This window comes from Myotis nattereri, assembly GCF_964212035.1.
Source record: "Myotis nattereri genome assembly, chromosome: 1".
Classification (NCBI taxonomy): domain Eukaryota; kingdom Metazoa; phylum Chordata; class Mammalia; order Chiroptera; family Vespertilionidae; genus Myotis; species Myotis nattereri.
In genome coordinates this window covers 68,415,403-68,430,425 of record NC_138075.1, presented here as the reverse complement: position 1 = coordinate 68,430,425, position 15,023 = coordinate 68,415,403, and the positions used below count along the sequence as shown (strand labels likewise).

General features: G+C 49.1%; 1 protein-coding gene across 1 annotated transcript in view; it reads right to left on the bottom strand.

Annotated features, from left to right (window-relative positions):
• The window catches only part of GPR176 (G protein-coupled receptor 176), a gene marked incomplete at its 5' end in the record, with an annotated part of 97,640 nt that extends 85,322 nt beyond the window's left edge, over positions 1 to 12,318 (bottom strand). Inside the window, 1 exon segment of the mRNA XM_081103707.1 lies at positions 12,144 to 12,318. Within this exon segment, the coding sequence (XP_080959833.1) occupies positions 12,144 to 12,318 (175 nt within the window).
• Positions 12,319 to 15,023: the final 2,705 nt, after the last annotated feature.

The window sequence follows — 15,023 nt, the reverse complement described above, 5'->3', positions numbered from 1 at the left end:
AATATGTTCCAAGACCCCCAGTGGATGCCTGAAACCATGAATAGTACCAGACCCTATATATACTACATCTTTTCCTATACATGCATGCCTATGATAGTTTAGTTTATAAATTAGACACAGTAAGAGATCAACAATAATAACCAATAAAATAGAACAATTATAACAATATGCATAGTAAAAATTATATAAATATAGCATTATTAAGTAAAAAAAGGATTACTTGAACACAAGCACTGCAATACCAAGATAATCTACCTCATAACCAAGAGGGCTACTGAGTGAGTAAAAAAGTGGGGATTACAGCACAGAGCTGCTGGACAAAGGATAAAGGGATGATTCACATCCCAGGTGGGACATAGCAGGACATCAAAAGATTTCATCACGCTACTCAGAACAGCACATAGTTTAAAAATTATTAACTGTTTACTCTGGAATTTTCCATTTTGTATTTTTGGGTGGTAACTGACCAAGGGTAACTGAAACCTGGAAACTGAAACTGCAGATAAGGGGTGACTACTACGTTAAACTGAGAGCGTTTCGTGACTGAAGAATAACCAGAGAAGCCATGGAATTATCCATACTTTCATTCAAGAAGGTCATTTAATGAAACTGAAATAAAAAGGAATGAACATGGATATACGCAACTATCTGGATGAATCTCCAGGAAATTATTTGGACAAAAAAAAATCCCAAAAGGTTACACACTATGCTATTCCATTTATATAATGGTCTGTGAAATGACAAAATTATAGGATTAGAGATGAGATTAGTGATTGCCAAGAGGTGAGAAGGGGGTGGGTGTAAGAGGAAAGTAGATGTGGTTGTATAAGGGCAACAAGAGGACTCCTTGTGGTGATAGAAATGTCAATATCCTGGTTATGACACTGTACCCATCAGACCTGCCAGGTGCCACATGTACTATTAGGGGAAACTGGGGAATGGATACACAGCATATCTCTTTATTCTTTCTTACAATAGCATGTGAATCTACAGTTATCACAAAACAAAAAGTGTAATTTTTTAAAGGGTGCTAAAAGTTGTGTGTACACCAGTGGATTGAACAAGTGATGATCAGCCTTTATTACACTGATTTACATCCTATCAGCTGAAGATGCTTTGAATCTTTTGTAAAACCTACTGCATTTGGTTGTGCAAAACCCAGGGTTTTCAAGCTAATATAGGGTTGTCCCCCCAAAATGCATATACACACTTTGAATAATTATAAAGGCAGTGTTCGTTAAAATACATTTCATTTTCAAAATTGAGCTATCAGCTGCTAAAGTGTGTATACATTTTTGGGGACACACTGTATTTGTTGACTGTGTTAGTGTATTAGTTTACTAGGACTGCCATGACAAAGTACCACAGACTGGGTGCTTAAAACAACAGAAATTTATGTCTCATAGTTATGAAAACTAGAAGTCCGAAATCAAGGTGTTGAAGGACCATGCTTCCTCTGAAACCTGTAGAGGAATCCTTCCTTGACTCTTCCAAGCTTCTGGTGGTTTACCAGCAATCCTTGGTATTCCTTGGCTCACAGCCACATAACTCCAACCTCTGCCCTCATCACAGAGTGTCCTCCCTGTGTGTCTCTGTCTTTACTGGCCATCTTATAAGGATACCAGTCACTGGGTTAAGGACTCACCCTACACTGGTATGACCTCATCTTACTAGTAAGTAAATTATCTGCAAGGACTCTAGTTCCAAATAAGGTCATATTCTGAAGTACTGGGGTAGGACTTTTACATATCTTTTAGGAGGCACAATTAAAATATTCTGTTTGTTGTTTTCAGACCTCATTCAACATCCCTACTTCCACCACTGAGCTTCCAGGATAGAAACTCAAGGGCACCACTCTGATCTCACACATTTAGGATCCATCTGTCTCAGGATAAGCAGCCAAATGCCACCTGGAGCTCCCAGATGATAACACTGCCTCTCAGCTACTATCCCATATGCAGGGTCAGGCCCCCAGGCTGCTTCTAGCAATAATTGACTTTGCCTAGGATCCAAAAGCCTCTAAAAGCATCCCCATTCGCTACTGAGTTCAAAATGTTGCCTGTCTCATTTCATAGGCTCACTCTACCTTAAGTCAGGCTATAGTTTCTGTCCTTGTGGATTTCCTATCAAGAGACCAGCTGTTGCTCCAGATCTGGCTTTTGTCAACAATGTTGGCTGCTGGCTATGAATGGAGTGTCTGAATCCTGGCTGTAGGCAGAATTCATGCTCATTCCCAGAAAGCTCTTAAGCCTTATACAAATCAAGATTTAATTAATTATTCTATTTAATTGATTGTTCTATTTTGTTCCCCCCAAGTATTTCATTCCATTAATCAATACTTACTGAGCACTAACTATATGCCTGGCCCTGTTCTAGATGTTGGGGACACAGCACTGCATGAGACAAAGTCTCTGTCCCCATGGCTCTGCATTTTAATGGAGAAGGACAGAACACAAAATAAACAAGGTAATAGCTGGGATTATAACTGCTATAAAGGAAATAACCAGGAAGATGTGATAGAAGTGGAAGGGGGACTATTTGAGATAAACTGTCTTGGAGAAGTGACATCTGAGCTGCAGTTGAAAGGATGAACAAAAACCAGCCACGAGAACCATCTAGAGAACATTCCAGGGCAGAGAGAACAATGAGAACAATGGCCTTTAGTGGTACTGAAGGTGACATGTTCAAAGAATGGAATGGTTTCGAAGCTCCGGGGGATATCTCTGCTTTGCTCCTCTCCACCTTCCACCACTTGCTTAGTGCATTCTACCTAAGCACTGGCTATTTAATATGACAAAGCCCACATGAGTCTGGCCCAGGTTCTTCCTGTACTTAGATGCCTGGACCTTGTACTGACAAAGCTCTTGCCCTGGGTTTGGACCAGCTGAGGATACACATATACATCTCCACCCCACCCCACCCCACCCCCCGCCCCACCGCCCCGATACACCCAGAAATATCCTGCTTAGACCATCCTGAGAGATGGACACTGGCCATGGTGGAATCTGAAGCAGAAAACAATGAGCAGCTCATTCCCCAACCACATACCTGACAGCTGTCTGGACTTAATCCACACCACACAACTGACTGTGGTGAGGGTTGTTACCTGGTGACCTCCTTGTGAGCTTTTATAAACACTCAGGAAAATGAAAACCAGCTTATGACCCAAAGACTGTTGAGATCATCATTTAACAATAGCAGTATTTCCCTTTTTTAACACAGCTCAATTTTTTGGTTGTTACTAAGTTTTCAAATTAATTAACCTTGAACAACTACTTATGTGTAAATGACTTTTGATAAGTTTTAAAAGGATGTTTCCTTAGAGAGAAAAAGTATCAGAGGCTATATACTGATTCAAGAGAGTTGCCAGTGTTTTCTAATCCAGTACACCCTCCTCTGGGCCCTGTACTGCACAGGCCTTTGACAACCCTATGGTGGTCAACCTCTCTTACATTCCTGGGCCTGAGTATGACCTTCACTCCTGACCTTTTGCACAGCCAGGCTTACAGTCCTCTCAGTGTCCGTGAGCACCTCTCCAGTTACCAGCTTGTCTCTAGCTTCTGTTCAATTCTTGGGGTTCTGGGTTTCATCTGCTTTTCATTCCTGGGCATCAGACTTCCATTGCATAAGGCCCTAACTTGTTTATCTAAATGGAGGACAAAAAATACTAAAATACACACACACACACACACACACACACACACACACACACACACACACTGAGTGGCCAGATTATTATAACCACCTGATGTTTGTAGGCAAATTAGCTACAATTTTGCAATGAAGTTGCTAGAGGGCCAGACCATTATAAATAGGGAAGCAGGTTGTTTACCACGACAGTAGAAGTGATTTAACAGCCTTTGAACATGACATATATATATATATCACGTGATACACACACACACACACACACACACACACACTCTAGTAGCCCGGTGCACAAAATTCATGCACTAGGGTAGGGGGGGAAGAGGCCCCTCAGTCTGGCTTTCACCCTCTCCAATCTGAGACCCCTCAAGGAATGTCCAACTACCTGTTTGTGCCCACACTTTTAACAGATAACAGCTCCATTGCTGTTTCTTTCTTATGTTTAAAATCATTTGAATTAGTAGGTATTCAAAGTCTGTATACATTTTGGGGGGACACCCTGTATATCTCTAGTCAGCGGTGAAAGAAACCAACAGCAGATTTGGAATCCCCAGACAGGGAACCTCGCTCACTCCCCACATGTCTCCCCACTTCACTTTCCACCTTCGTGGGCAGCAGAAGAATCAACGTTTTCTCTCATTAATTCAGAAAAGCACGTCCTGTCACCCACTGCCCGGCAGGAGTGCGCTAGGCCCCAAGCAAGCGCGGCTCAGTCAGGGCAGTCTTCGCTCATGGGTGCTGGCACCCAAAGTGCACATTCCTCCTCTACAATCGCCCTATCCCACTGTTTCACTGAGAGGACGGAATTCCTCTCTGCCTCTGGGTTCTTGATCTTGAACGCTGACCGAAGGCACCTCAGCGAGGGCCGCCCGCGCCCACCAGGTGTGTCTGTCTGCATCTGCTCCTGCCTCAGCACCTGCATTAACCCCCCAGAGGTGATCTCGTAGCTGCACTGGCCTCCGTGGGAACAGGGCATCACCACTCTGCCCTCTCACTGTCATCTCACAGGCGCCCACCCTCAGCACCCAGAACACCCAGACACTCTCCAAAGGACATGAGCGCATCAGAAGGGATGTGTGCACATTCTGTGGGGGTGTTAGGCATGCTGGGTTGATGGAAGTGCGGTGGAGAGGTGGGGGGAACTTGTGCACGCCTTGGTTTGCAACTGTTGCAGGCGTGGGAGGGTGACAGTGTGCTGGGGGATGTTCGCATGCCAGGGGGGGATGTGCACACCGGAGGCCTCTGGCTTTGCAGATCCGCAAACCCCCGTGGTGCGGCCAGGAAGACGTCAGTCTGGCCCGCCACAGTGGCTGTCCCTGCGATCCTGCACCTTCTGGGCCAGGAGGCGGATCTTGCACAGCCACTCCTGGGCGCTGATGGCCTGCAGGCGCTACTTCAGCTCAGCCTGCAGGCTCCGCTTGATGCACTCACAGCTGTCACCACCGCCATGTGGGGAGTATAGGCCTGCCTCCCCTGTCCAGAGGCTCTCTGCGCTGCTCACCTGACCAGAGTGACTGGGGCTGGGCAGAAGCCAGGCATCCTGCCCTGCCCAACCCCGGCCAATCTGCCCCTGTGCGAGCTGCCGCCCGCCGGGAAGGGTCACGGATCTGGGCCCCAGGACCGCGGACAGCCTCAAGCGCTGCCCCCTGCCCAGCAGGGTCACAGATCTGGGTCCTGGACTGCGGACAGCCTTGTCTGCTGCCGCCCGCCTTCAGTATGCAAATTAGACGTCATCTTGTTGCTTTATGGTGGGGGTCCCGCTTGGGTACCTGGCCAGCCTGGATGAGGGGAATGACGGCTGTTTGCAGCTGGTCACACCCCCTTCAGGGTGGGGGTCCCCACTGGGGTGCCTGGCCAGTCTGGGTGAGGGGCTGAGGGCCGTTTTCAGGCTGGCGGGTGACTGAAGCTCCCAACATCTCCTTTTTTTCTTTTTTCTTTTTTCTTCTGGGATTTATTTACCTTTTATGGCTGTCACTGGAACTGAGAGCCGGCTTTAGCTCTGAGGCTCGGCTCCAGCTCTGAGACTTCGGCTGCTGAAAGCAGGTACTGGGTTTGTTTGGGTTCTATAATTGAAACACTGTTGCAATCCTGCTGGCTGAAGCCCGGCTGGCTGAAAGCAGGTTTCCAGAGCCTGTTTAGCTTCTATAATTGCAACATTGTTTCTTAGAGTGCAAGCTCAGAGGCTGGCAGCGGCAGGCAGGGAACCTTGGCTTCCTCCATCACTGGAGCAAGCAAGCCTCCTGTTCACTTCAGCTGCCTGGCTGCAGGCCGCCATCTTGGTTGGCAGTTAATTTGCATATCACCCTGATTAGCCAATGGGAAGCATGTAGGAGGTACGGTTAATTACCATGTTTGTCTATTATTAGATAGGATACACACATACACACACACATATACACATACATACATACACACACATACACACACACACACATACAGTATGTCACTCTGGATATTTCTGTTGTGTGGCAGGAACTCAAACTCACACAAATTTAAGTCAAAAAGGAGGTTTGGGGGTTTTGGGTTCACCGAATTAGAAAATACAGGCTCAGGACCTCTCAAACAATACCATCAGGATGTTTCTCTCTCCCTCACTCTCTCCCTCTCCCACACCTCCTGCTTTCTCTCACTCTCACCTCTGCTTCTCTCTCTGCCCTTATCCTCTCCTAAGGAGACAGCTCCTGGCTTCATCATTGCTTAGCAGCCCCTTTGGAAAAATAGGGCTTCTCTACCAGCATCTCTGTCAAGGACTTTGACCAAGCCTGGATCCTATGACTATCCCTGGACTAATCACTGGAGACAGGAAACAGAATCCAAGGTCTCCATGGTCGGCAAAATGCGGCTCACGAGCCACATGCAGCTTTTTGGCCCCTTGAGTATGGCTCTTCCACAAAATACCACGTACGGGCGCACATACAGTGCGATTGAAACTTCATGGCCCATGCACAGAAATCGGTTTTCGGCCTGGGCGAGTCTATTTTGAAGAAGTACTGTTGATATTTGGCTCTGTTGACTAATGAGTTTGCTGACCACTGGTCTATATCATGTGCCTTCCCCATCTCTCGGGGTGGGAGTGGGGTTATATAGAGCACTGTGTGGGGCAGTCATATAAGGAACCACATGAGGTAGACTACAGTTTGAATCAATATTCATTCCACAATCTTCAACCACCTGCTACCCTCTGCTACACAGGCTGGAAAGCTAAAAATATTACTTATCAGTCAGCCTTGCAGTTAGGGTGCAGGTTCATGATCGAGGTTCTGCCCAGCAGCTGTTCCCTAAGAGAGCAGACATGATTAAGGTGACGTGTTGGCTGAGTGCAATCATCAAGTTTTCTTGTAAATGCAGGGAGATGACAGATGCCATTGCTGCTTCTAGAACAGCTGTGTCCTAGGGTTCTGGAGTCTACTCCCTCACTTCACTGGTGGGACATGACAGCAGCTTCATGATTTCTGTTAGAGCCAGTGGCATGATTGGACATATTTCTTAACTCTGTCCCTAGCTCTGTGACATCCAGGCTCTCCCATAAATTCTGAAAGCAACCTAATAACCCATAATAAATTTCTTTCTTCATAAACTGTCTAGTTTGGTATAGAAGTAAAACTTAGTGTAGAAGTAAAACCTTGCCCTGCTGCAATATGGAAAAAGATGCACATTATGTCCCATAGTCAGGAAAAAAAACAACAAACACTTGGTCTCTGACCCCCTTTCTTCCCCCAAAATAAAGACACATTAAAAAGACCCAGTCTCAGCTGGTGTGGCTCAATGGTTGAGTGTTGACCTATGAACCTGGGGGTCACGGTTCAATTCTCAGTCAGGGCCCATGCCTGGGTTGCAGGCCTGAACCCCAATAGGGGGCGTGGAGTAGGTAGCCAATAGATGTTTCTCCTCACAATAAATGAAATCTTGAGCCTTTTCTGTAAGTTAATGACTCCTAATAAGAACTTTATTGTTTTCTAACTTTATTGACTTTTGCAATGCTGATAGCTGAAGATATGACACAATCTTTGAGGTTATAACACTAAAGTGATTTAAATACTACTTTTTCCCCACAATAAACATAGTAACTGTAAACTTGGTAATCTCGCAGTGGCTTTCTTTTAAATGCTTGTTTTATATTTGACAAGCAAATCCTGAACTCCTTGCAGTTCATCTCAACAAGTAAAATGTTTTTATTTTATTAAATGTTTTTGTAGCTGTGTCTTCTTTTGACAATAGGCTCTGTTGTTTGCAACTGAAAAATCTGATGAGTACTGGAAGGGAGGCTGACCAGTGAATGTGCACTTGTTTGGGAAAAGCTGTGCTGTTTGGGGGAAAAGGGTGTGCTATAAAATAAAAACAAAAAATTTCCCTAAATTATTTCATAACTAGAAGCCCAGTGCCTGAATTCGTGCATGGGTGGGTCCCTAGGCCTGGCCAGGGCTGATCTGGATTGGGCCAATCAGGGCCGGGCCGACTGGGGCCTGCTAGCAGGAGGGAAGAACAGGGGGAGGGACCGCGGGAGGTTGGCTGGCCAGCGGGCCGTGGGGAGGGACCAGGGGAGGTTGGGCAGCTCCTACATTGAGTGTCTGCCCCCTGGTGGTCAGTGCGCATCATAGCAACTGGTCAACCAGTCGTTCCAGTCATTCAGTTAGGCTTTTATATATATAGATAGACTAGAGGTCCTGTGCACAAATTAACGCATGGGTGGGGTCCCTCGGCCTGGCCAGTGATAGAGACCTATGGGGGGCGGGGATGCTGGCGGGCCGCGAGAAGGACCCCGGGAGGTTGGCCAATCGCCCCCCCCCAAATTGGAGCCTTTGGGGGGGCAGCCAGGGGAGGGGCTGTGGGCGGTTGGCAGGCTGGCCCCACCCCCGATTGGGGGGGGAGGGGGGCCTGATCAGGGCAGGACCAGCCAGGGGGAGGGGCCGTGGGAGGTTGAAGGGGACCAATCAGTGCCTGGACTGGGCTGGTTGGCCACCGCAGTGCACATCATAACGACTGTTTGGTCTGGTCGTTCCAGTCATTGCATCATTCTGGTCACTGGGCTTTTATTATATAGACTAGAGGCCCGGTGCACAAAAATTTGTGCACTGGGGGGGGCGGTATGCCTCAGCCTGGCCTGTGCCCTCTTGCAGTCTGGGACCCCTCGGGGGATGTCCACCTGCTGGCTTAGGCTTGATCCCCAGGGGACTGGGCCTAAACTGGCAGTCAGGAATCCCTCTGGCAGCCCAGCAGCCCGTGGGGGATGTCCACTTGCCAGAGGGGAGCAGGCCTAAGCTGCAGTCAGACATCCTTAGCTCTGCTGAGGAGGCGGGAGAGGCTCCTGCCACCACCACTGTGCTGGCAGCCATCAGCCTGGCTTGTGGCTGAGCAGAGCTCCCCCTATGAGAACACACTGACGACCAGGGGGCAGCTCCTGCATTGAGCATCTGCCCCCTGGTAGTCAGTGTGTGTCATAGTGACCAGTCATTCCCAGTCGTTCTGCTGTTAGGGTCAATATGCATATTACCCTTTTATTATATAGGATGTTATTATAACTGAATAATGTGGTATATGTTATAAAGTATCAACCCCAGCATAAGTGTAAGGCTGATTGGTAGTAACCATGTTGGCAGGTAAGTCAAGGGTACCTAACATTGCACAGGAAGCATCCATCTGCCATTAGCAAAACTCTCCTTGTCCTTGCTCATTAAAAACCCTCTGTGGCCTTAGTCAGTTCTGCTCAGTGGATAGAGCATTGGACCATGGACTGAAGGGTCCCAGGTTTGATTCCGTTCAAGGGCATGTACCTCGGTTTCAGGCTCGATTCCCAGCCCCAATAGGAATGTGTGCCCCCTTCCTTCCACTCTCTCTAAAAATCAATGGAAAAATATTCTCGGGTGAGGATTAACGAAAAAGTCCTATATAATAAAAGGCTAAGACGCAAATTGTCCCCTTGGGAGTTTGGGAGACTGGGAGTTTGATCGCTTGCTATGATGTGCGCTGACCACCAGGGGGCAGCGCGGAACATGGCGAGCGACCAGCAGCAGCGGCAGGGAGCTGAGGGAGCGAGGGAAGGAGGAGGCAGAAAGACCAGCAAACCTGATTAGCCGATTGCTGTCCCGGCCTAGGGACTCTACCCATGCATAAATTTTGTGCACTGGGCCTCTAGTAAATAAATAAAGGCCCTCTGAATTTCATGAAGTGTCCACAGGTAATGTCTACCTACATGAAGGGACCATCATTGTAAATCAACATCCTTCAGTTCTCTTCAGCTTCCTTCCTTTGAAGTCCAAATCACTACTTCTTTCTCTTCAGTTTAAGACAGCATATCGCCCCAATTGCTTGATCTGTCCTCAGCTCCCTTATTCTTACAGAACCATTGTATGTACATACATAATAAATTTGGGTATTTAGTCCTGTTAATACGTCTCATGTCAATTTGATTAGACCAGCCAGAAGTACTATGAAGGAAATGAAAGGAAAAATTCCCCCTTTCCCCACAGAACTATTTTTAAACAATAGAGGGCCTCTGGACATCTCAATGAAAAATTCTAGAGAATAAAGGAAGTATATTTGAATTTATTTAAAGAAGAAAAAGAAGGGCTCATTCATGTACACTACGGGACAGGGAAAAACAAGTAAATTAAATTAGAGTCATATACTATTCTAGTTACTATTCCATCCTCCATTTACTTTTCAACCTTATAGATTCTTCCATGATAAATTTTCTTATTCCTAATATGTGCCTTTTTCCTAATATTTTGAGCTTCATAAAATCATACTTGCCAAGTTTACTTGCCTTGTAACTGATTGCACATGACTTTGGAACTTAAGCTCTAAGCCTCAACTGTCTTTACCAGGAAGATTCAATTACATAGATATGTTTGTATGCATCAAATCCTCAGAGAACAATGAATCAAGAATACCAGTAAGTAACAAGTACACATGGCTATGTTAAGCTAAGCTTTTAAGGAAACCACAAATGCCTTTCACTTTTGCACAAGTTCTCTGATCTTTGATTTCTAGACATTTAAACATATTTTTTTTCTGAAAATAAAAAGGAACAAATGAAATTCTCTTAGGAGGACCCAAGTAATGTGGAGGGGGGGAAATATGGCCCCCTAGGCCAAGTCAGACATAACCAAGATCAAGGGGGAAATCAAGTCTCCTGTTTAGAGATGGCACAAAAGCAGTTTTTGCATGTCAAAGTGCCATGTGGAAAGAGATGAAGTAAGGGCATTCATAAAAACACATTTTAACACACACACACACTCACCTAGACATAGTCACATTGAGGTCTACTCCTGAAAATGCTCTCATGACAAAAAGTAGAAGACAAATATTATGATAGAATGGGACAGGATGATGACAATAAGAGAAATTATGAAGGGAAATTCCAAACACTTAGAATTCTTCCATTGCCTTTTTTATGTCAGTTATTTTGGTTTCCATGGAAATTCATAGCAGTCTACAAATAAGTAATCTATGATTGCTTCAGGCCATAAAAATCACACATAATCACAATCTTTTTACATCATTATAAATGCCACATCAGAGAATTCGCATTTGAAGGGAAGCCACATATTTACAACATGTTCAAGAAGCTTCAACAGAAATGAATACTGATAGTATCATTTATTACTTAAAAGAGTCGCTACCAGAAGTGCTGATAACTCTCACACCAGGAGACACACGGGTTTTTTTTACTCATTTCAATTCAGCGGCGTTTCCTTCTCCCAACAAGCATAACTAAACCTGTTGAATGTGGTGTTTTGTGTGTTTTTATCCTGTCTTTATTCTACACTTCAAACAAAACACAGGTAGAGAAACAGACTGAGGTTTGTTTTGGTTTGGTTTTCAACAATATCTGAAGGCAACAAAGTTGAACTCCACTGGGTTGTTTACCAGCAGGTCGATGTTCCGAAGAAGCCAGCCATAAGACGCGCAAAATACGGCTCTTTGAAAATAATTTTACATACAGGGAATAGATGAGAGCGGGAAACACATCCGTCACCAGCAACCCAACAGAAGCCTTGTACCCGCTGTTTGTAAACAAGAGCCGGGGGCAGCGCTCCGCCCGGGCACTCGAAAAGTAAGACAGTGGTTCTCAACCTTGGCTGCACATTAGAATCACCTGGGAATCTTTTTAAAATCCTGATTTCTGGGCCTCCGGACGCCCAGGTGACTCTAATGTGCAGCCAAGGTTGAGAACCACTGAAGTAAGAAATGCTGGGCAGGACCCTGCGCCCATCCCGACCCCGCGCGCATCCCGAAGCGTTCCGCAAGGGCGGCCTGGGGGAGGCTGACCTCCGCCGGCACCGGGCACGGTCCGGGGCCGGGAGAAAGCCCCACGGGACAACCCTTCGGCTTCCAGCGTGGGGCGGGAGTGGGCCGTGCCTGCTGAAGTTCCCCGCAGTTCCCCCGACCTTCCTCAACCGCCTCCACTACCTGCACTCGGCCGTACGGGGACCGGATGCGCGCCTGTGCCCTCGGGGCCAAGCCCGCGGGAGGCGCCCCGGCGGGCGGCTTACCGAGCAGCGAGCCTACGAAGATGACGACCTGCACGGCGGTGGTGAAGTGGCGGTACAGCTGCGCCTCGCCCAGCTCCCCGAGCGCGCTGCTGCGGTTGGCGCCCGCCGCCTCGGCGCCCGACGCGTTGCGCGGCTCGCTGGCGTTCCGGGAGACCCAGCTGCCGTTGTGCCCCATGGCGAGGCCGGGGCTCCGGCTCGGCTGGCCGCCCGCACGCCCACCTGCAGCCCCGCGTCAGCCTCTCCTGCCCCGGGCGCAGAGGGGCGCGCGGGAGCCGGGTGGAGTCCTGGAGAACCCGGGGCAGCCTCGGGTCCCCTCACGACTCCACATCGCCAGCCCCGGCGCCTAGGAGGCGGGGAGGGAGGAAGGCGAGGCGGCGCCCCATGCCCGTTCCCTCGTGGGTCCCGTCAGCACCCACTTGAGGGCGGCGCGGTCAGAACCCGCGGAGCGTGGCCCGACCCTCTTCCCGGGGGGTCAGCGCAGCCCAGCCCACTCGGCGGAGAGGGAGCCACTCAGGGAGGCATCTGGTGGCCACAGGACGGAACTCTCCGCTCTCGCCGCGCACTCCAGCCTCTGCTCCTGGCACGCCCCCGAGGGTCGGGGCATCCCTCGCGAGTCGCCTCGGCTGCCGGGCTCAGCCCCCCTCCTTAGCGGGAAGAGACAATTTGGCCGAAGCCGTTTTTCGGTCCTGCCGGCTTCGAGGCTGGATGGCGATGGGAAACCTGCGAAAAGCCCAAGCCACTTAAGTGGCCGAAGCCTCGAGGGGAACCCCGACTTCCCGACGGCGCCCAGGGCCCGGGCAGAATGCCCTGCATCTCCCCCGACTGCCTCGCCCTCAGCACCTGGCGGTCCCCCCGGGACTCCCGCGCGGTCTCCCCCGACCTCCGCCCCCACCCCACGCGCCTCGGCGCCGGCTGCAGGGAACCCGTCCCACAGCCCTTTTGCCTCTGCACGGCACAGCGCCCCCTTTCGCGACCCCGCTCCGGCCCTCGGCGGCTGGGGGAGAGCCTCTCCGCCGCGCGGGCACCAGCGAGGTCGCCCCCACAGGGGCAGGGCACGGTCTGCACGGCCGCGGGACCCCGGAGAGCGCCTGGGGCCGCTGGGGCCGCACGGCCCGGGTCACGTGACGCCCCGCCCCCGCCCCCACCCCACCCCCTGCGGCGTGCCGGCGGCGGCGGGGCCGGCGCCATCTTGGCCCCCCTGAGCGTGATGACTGCGGCCCGGCCCCGAGTGTGGGAGGCGCGGTGCAGCCTGGTAGCGCTACGATGGCGAGGCTGGCGGCTTCTTCAGGCTTCGCTCCCGTTATTATGGCCGTAGCTGCTCCTCCTCTCGTCAGCAGGGGCTGCCTGGGGCTTGTAATGACACGTCGCTGCCCCTTGGGCTGGGAGCTCAGACTCCGGCTCCACAGTCAGGCCTTGCGTGTAGCGGGTGCATTGGAGAAAGATGAAACGTAGGAATCCAATGCACGGTGTCTTGGTCCTTTTCTTTTTGAGTCTCGTTTCTGAAAGGTGCACGATGTCACGCAGGGCCGGTGGGTCCCCGGAATGTAGCGTTGGGAGGGAGCAGCTTCCTGCGGGCTGGTGCCAGAGGATGGGAAGCGGGGATAACCAGTTGAGCAGGAAGGAATGGTGAAGTGAGAAGCTAACGGGGCCCTGGCCGGTTCGGCTCAGTGGCTAGAGCGTCGGCCTGCGGACTGAAGGGTCCCAGGTTCGATTCCGGTCAAGGGCATGTGCCTTGGTTGCGGGCACATCCCCAGTGGGGGGTGTGCAGGAGGCAGCTGATGGATGTTTCTCCCTCATCGATGTTTCTAACTCTCTATCCCTCTCCCTTCCTCTCTGTAATTCAAAAAAATATATGTATATATATTTTTAAATATATTTTATTGATTTTTTACAGAGAGGAAGGGAGAGAGATAGTTAGAAACATCGATGAGAGAGAAACATCGATCAGCTGCCTCCTGCACACCTCCTACTGGGGATGTGCCCGCAACCCAGGTACATGCCCTTGACCGGAATCGAACCTGGGACCCTTCAGTCCGCAGGCCGACGCTCTAGCCACTGAGCCAAACCGGTTTCGGCAAAAAAATATATGTATATTATTGATTGTTTTTACAGAGAGGAAGGGAGAGGGATAGAGAGTTAGAAACATCCATCAGCTGCCCCCTGCACACCCCCCACTGGGGATGTGCCCGCAATGAAGGCACATGCCCTTGACCGGAATTGAGCCGGGGACCCTTCAGTCCGCAGGCTAACGCTCTATCCATTGAGCCAAACCAGTTAGGGCAATAAAATATATTTTTTTAAAAAGAAGCTAAGTGGGGAAAGGAACGTGTATAGTATCTCCAGGAAGGATCTGGGGAAAGAAAAGGAGAAATGAGACAGGAAAAAACGACTAAAGCTTTGCTTATCTGGGCTTTATGGAAGTCCCCGCTATGGGTTTCTTTTCTAATAAGTGAAAGGACATGGTTGAGGGCTTTGTCATATTGACTGATAGGCCTAGGTCCCAGAATAATAATTCGTAAGAATTAAGATTATAGAGTTATTTCTTGGTTGCCTCGAGTCTGATCGTGCTACAACATGTCTTGAAAGGACAAAAATCCATCTTGTACATCTTTGGATTCTCACAATACCTGCATATCATCCCCCTCCATGTAAACGGTTATTTTAAATATTTTGGAGACCAAGAAAGAGAAAGAGAGGGAAAATTACTGATTAATTGTGTTTTCAACAACAAAAAAAAGTTAAAATTTGTTCTGGGAGTCCAGACATTTTAAAATCCCTGATGAAACCCCTTACACGATAACATTACAAAACAAAAAGGATAACAATAACTCCCCACCATCCGGCACATTCCTTTAGGAAGGCATGTGTGAGTGAGTTGTC